General features: G+C 43.0%; 1 protein-coding gene across 1 annotated transcript; it reads left to right on the top strand.

The window, feature by feature from the left end:
- Positions 1 to 657: 657 nt before the first annotated feature.
- Positions 658 to 2955, top strand: LOC124257143 (transcription factor HES-4-A-like). The gene is made up of 3 exons (XM_046691134.1): positions 658 to 852; positions 1349 to 1444; positions 1641 to 2955. Exons 1-3 carry the CDS (start codon positions 799 to 801, stop codon positions 2415 to 2417), a joined length of 927 nt encoding a protein of 308 aa, XP_046547090.1. The 5' UTR covers positions 658 to 798; the 3' UTR covers positions 2418 to 2955.
- The last annotated feature ends 1185 nt before the right edge of the window (positions 2956 to 4140 follow it).

The following is a 4140-nucleotide window of genomic DNA, read 5'->3' as shown; positions in this document are numbered from 1 at the left end:
ATTTGAAACTGAACACAATATTTTGAACTATCGGTTTTAGTAGTTGTTTCTACACGAATCTATATGCACCAAATCGCGTAGTTTGTATAGACAAAGCAATTACATTTACTTACATTTACAATTACATTTACATGCTTACATTTACAATCCTTACAACCAACAAGCTCTGTGAAATCTTCTCGCCGCTAACATCTACAGGGGAAGACGAAGTATTTACGAGAAAATGTTTAAAATATTGAAAAAACTGTAATGCATGAGGTGTATTTGACAATAGAGAGTTTGGAATATATATCATACAATTTATTTCATTTTCTGACACAAACAAACAAACGAAAACAAACATGCATTTCAATTGTTCCATTTACCATAATACATTTATTCATGTTGTACAGATTCGGTTTCAAACAATCAAACCAAATGAGCAACTACTGTTAAACGATTGAATACAATCGATCAAAATGCCCCAGCCACAACTATCAACAGTTGGTCGAGTCACGTGCCTAGCTTATACAGGTTAAACCACTCGTACCTGTCGCAAGCACATCTGTGTGTTGACCAATCAGAGTATTGGAGGCGCATGCCGATACATCCCGCTAAGTCCACAAGCCGCGCGCTGATTGGCTGACGCTACCACCGTCGAGCGTGGGAAAGCGCCTTGGCATACCTTCGCATCTCAAGCCGGCTCGTGTTGGGTTGTATAAAAACCCCGGCGACCGTGGGAGAGTTACACTCACTCGTGTGCTCTAGTGGTTCACAGATTACCTCAGCTAGCAATTTGGCTGCATTCCACTTTTAGCAATGGAGACTTTAACAGAAAACAGAATGCCGGAGCGGGTCTCATCCCACAGAAGGGTGAGTTGTCTTTGGGATTGTTTACTTTTTGTCGACGGGCGAGTTCACATGTCAAATGTCGGCAAGACAAGGTCCACCTAACTTCCGTGATTGCTTATAAATCGATTTAATGTTTCGTCTGGCATGTTTGCATTTTTTTCAAAACATTTTTGTAACTTTTGGATAACGTTAATATCGGTTTGTTAAATTCTATTTTAAAGTCATCGGTGTTCCTAGGAATTCCTATATTCGGAAAGCAGGTGACTGTGTACAAATATTTATGAAGTTTCTTTTTATTTTCGGTAGATAAAACGAAATAAGTATTTGCTTAAATATCACGTTTATATACTCTGAGATTGTTATGCTTTAGCAATCACCCAAAGCCTAAGCTGTGAGAAACTAATGCGCTTTTCAAACCGCCACATTTTGTAAACAAGTCATTTCAATGTTACAACGCTTGTTTTGTGTCGTCTGCTCCACCTTGTCACGTGCTATAACTGAATGTTGTCTATTCCAGGCCAACAAACCGTTGGTTGAGAAGCGGCGCCGTGCTCGTATCAACGACAGCTTATCACAGTTGAAATCGCTGCTCCTCCAAGCTATGAAACAAGATGTAAGTATTGAAATGTACATTTAATGATCATACTTTCGTAAACCTCTTTCCTTTTCATGTGAACAACACAATCTTAATTCGATATTTCCTAAATACTATTTCAGTTATATTATGCATGTTATTTATTAAAGCTTGCTATACAAATGTGTTTAAATAAGCTTTATGACCGTTTTAACATTTGCCTTAATCATTTCAGAGCGCACAATTCTCCCGCCTTGAGAAAGCTGATATCCTGGAAATGACTGTCAAGTACCTGCGCCATATGCAGAGACAGCACGTGTCCACTGACGTGACCTCCGACCCCGGAGTTGCTGCCAAATACCGTGCCGGGTTCAACCAATGTGCAAACGAGGTGCTCAATTACTTCCAGTCTTCTAGCGGTGTCAAAGAAGAGGTGAAGTCATCGCTTGCCGATCATCTTGGGAAATGTCTGTCAATTGTGACCCCAGCTCCCTCATCCATCACAGAACATCAGCAGACGACATTCCATGACTCGAAACAGACGACTTACGCAGCACGTGCTGAGAGCGTATCTCCTGTCAACGGCCAAACCAGATGTTTACAGCCGCTTCAGATTCAGATCCCGGAGTCGGCTGACATGATGACGTCATCCCCAAACAAGCAGACGACACCCACCAGTCTCCTTCTCATGCCGCTCGCTCACTCTACACCTGTTGTTCCAGTTATGCACGTGCAGGATCACGTGATGTCAACATCCCGCGAGAGCAGTCCCGACAGCTTCAGTGTGGCGACGAACTTTAATGACTATAAAAACATCACAAATATCAGAGTGCACCCTTACCACAGCGACGTCGAGTACGTGCAGCAGACGACGCGACATGTCTCCTACCCCGTTCATCCCGTACCGCGCATGTCAACAGGTACCCGGATGTATGAATCTGTGAGCCCTGTTCACCGTTACTCACCACCACAGTGTGCCTTCCAGGAGGAAAAGGTGTGGCGTCCCTGGTAACCATGGAAACGCCAATTTCCGCGGTAACCACAGTTACGTAGAACTTATGACATTCTCAAACTGCCAAGAAATGACTTTTGCAAGTGCCTACTGCGGTTCTTTTGCCGCTCTTGTTATATTTTTGATACATTTATTTTTGTGTTGTGTGTAACACTGTTGTTTAGAAACTTTGATATATATTAGACTCCGGCTTCCCACGAAGCGCGATCATTCCCACACTTCACTACCGCATCTTCTTCTATCTGGAGTGGACCAGGTCTTCATCTTTTCATCTGTCGGTCCACGACTTCATCTCATCACATCTGTAAAACAGATGGAAACTTCTCGCGCTGAACTTTCACCTTTCATAATACACCCATTATATGATATGTGTTGCGATGACGTCACGGTTGATGACGTCACATGTATTGTCTTCCATGCTCACTTTGGTGCTTCTGAAACACGTATGATCGTTAAAAACGGATACTTGTAATGCCATAAACCGTTATATTTTTCTACATGTTTATATATGTATAAATAAATATTTTCTTAAACAAAATCCTTTTGGTCGTTCTTCTTACTCATGTTTATTTTGCTCGTCTCGTTTCATGCTGTTGATCGGGGCGGTGGGGTAGCCTAGTGGTTAAAGCGTTGGCTCGTCACGCCGAAGACCCGGGTTCGATTCCCCACATGGGTATAATGTATGAAGCCCATTTCTGGTCCCCCGCCGTGATATTGCTGGTATATTGCTAAAAAGCGGCGTAAAACCATACTCACTCACCATTCACTCATGCTGTTGATCACGGGATTTTCTGGTCCAGACTCATTCATGTACAGACCGCCGCCATAAAGCTGGACTATTGCAGAGTGCGGCGTAAAACCACACTCACTCCATTTTCCCTCACCTACGATATGTTGGTTGTAGTGTAGCCTAGTCGTTATAACGTCTCTTCAGTCCAGTTAAGCACATTCTGATTGGCTAGGTATTTTATGACATTTGCTACAAGCGGCGTTAATCAAGCCATAGGTAAAATAACATCATCAACTAGAAACACTTTTTGTGATACATCACTGCTGAATGAAACTAATCACAAACACAATTAATTGCCTCAAACATTCCAATAGTACGATAGTTGGTAGATAAACTATCTGTACCCGTCATCTGAAGCAACCTGGATTAGTCTTGGGGCGGTGGGGGTAAGCTAGTAATTAAACGTTCGGTCGTCACTGCCGAAGATTGACTGACTGACTGTGTTTAGTTTTACGCCGCTTTTAGCAATATTCCAGCAATATCACGGCAGGGGACACCAGAAATGGGCTTCACACATTGTGTCCATGCACCGCCGAAGACCACAGGTGTAATGTGTGAAGCCCATTTCTGGTGTGCCCCCGCCGTGATATTGCTGGAATATTGCTAAAAGCGGCGTAAAACCATACTCACTTTCTCAATGGATTAGCCTAATTTCTCATCATGCATATTCAACCTTTGCCAATTTAATCACAGTCTTTCGGGAATTTTACCTCCCAGTACCTTTCTCCCTGCCCTTACTTACTCTGATGCAGTTACGCAAAGTGAACAACGTCTTGACAAACCCACCCCTAAATAGTCTCTCTCTCTCTCTGTCTCTCTCTCTCTCTGAGAGGAGCGCAGACTATTGCTTTCAGAAATAGTAGACTTGGAATATCCAGTGGTGGGCTCCACGGCAAGGAAGACGTAGTACCCTTTCTTTCCAAGGGCCCTTAG

The sequence above is a fragment of the Haliotis rubra genome, unplaced genomic scaffold (genome assembly GCF_003918875.1).
Source record: "Haliotis rubra isolate DU_JTF1 unplaced genomic scaffold, ASM391887v1 Scf65, whole genome shotgun sequence".
NCBI classification, from domain to species: domain Eukaryota; kingdom Metazoa; phylum Mollusca; class Gastropoda; order Lepetellida; family Haliotidae; genus Haliotis; species Haliotis rubra.
Note: the sequence above shows the minus strand (reverse complement) of the source record. Positions and strands in the feature narration are given on the sequence as shown.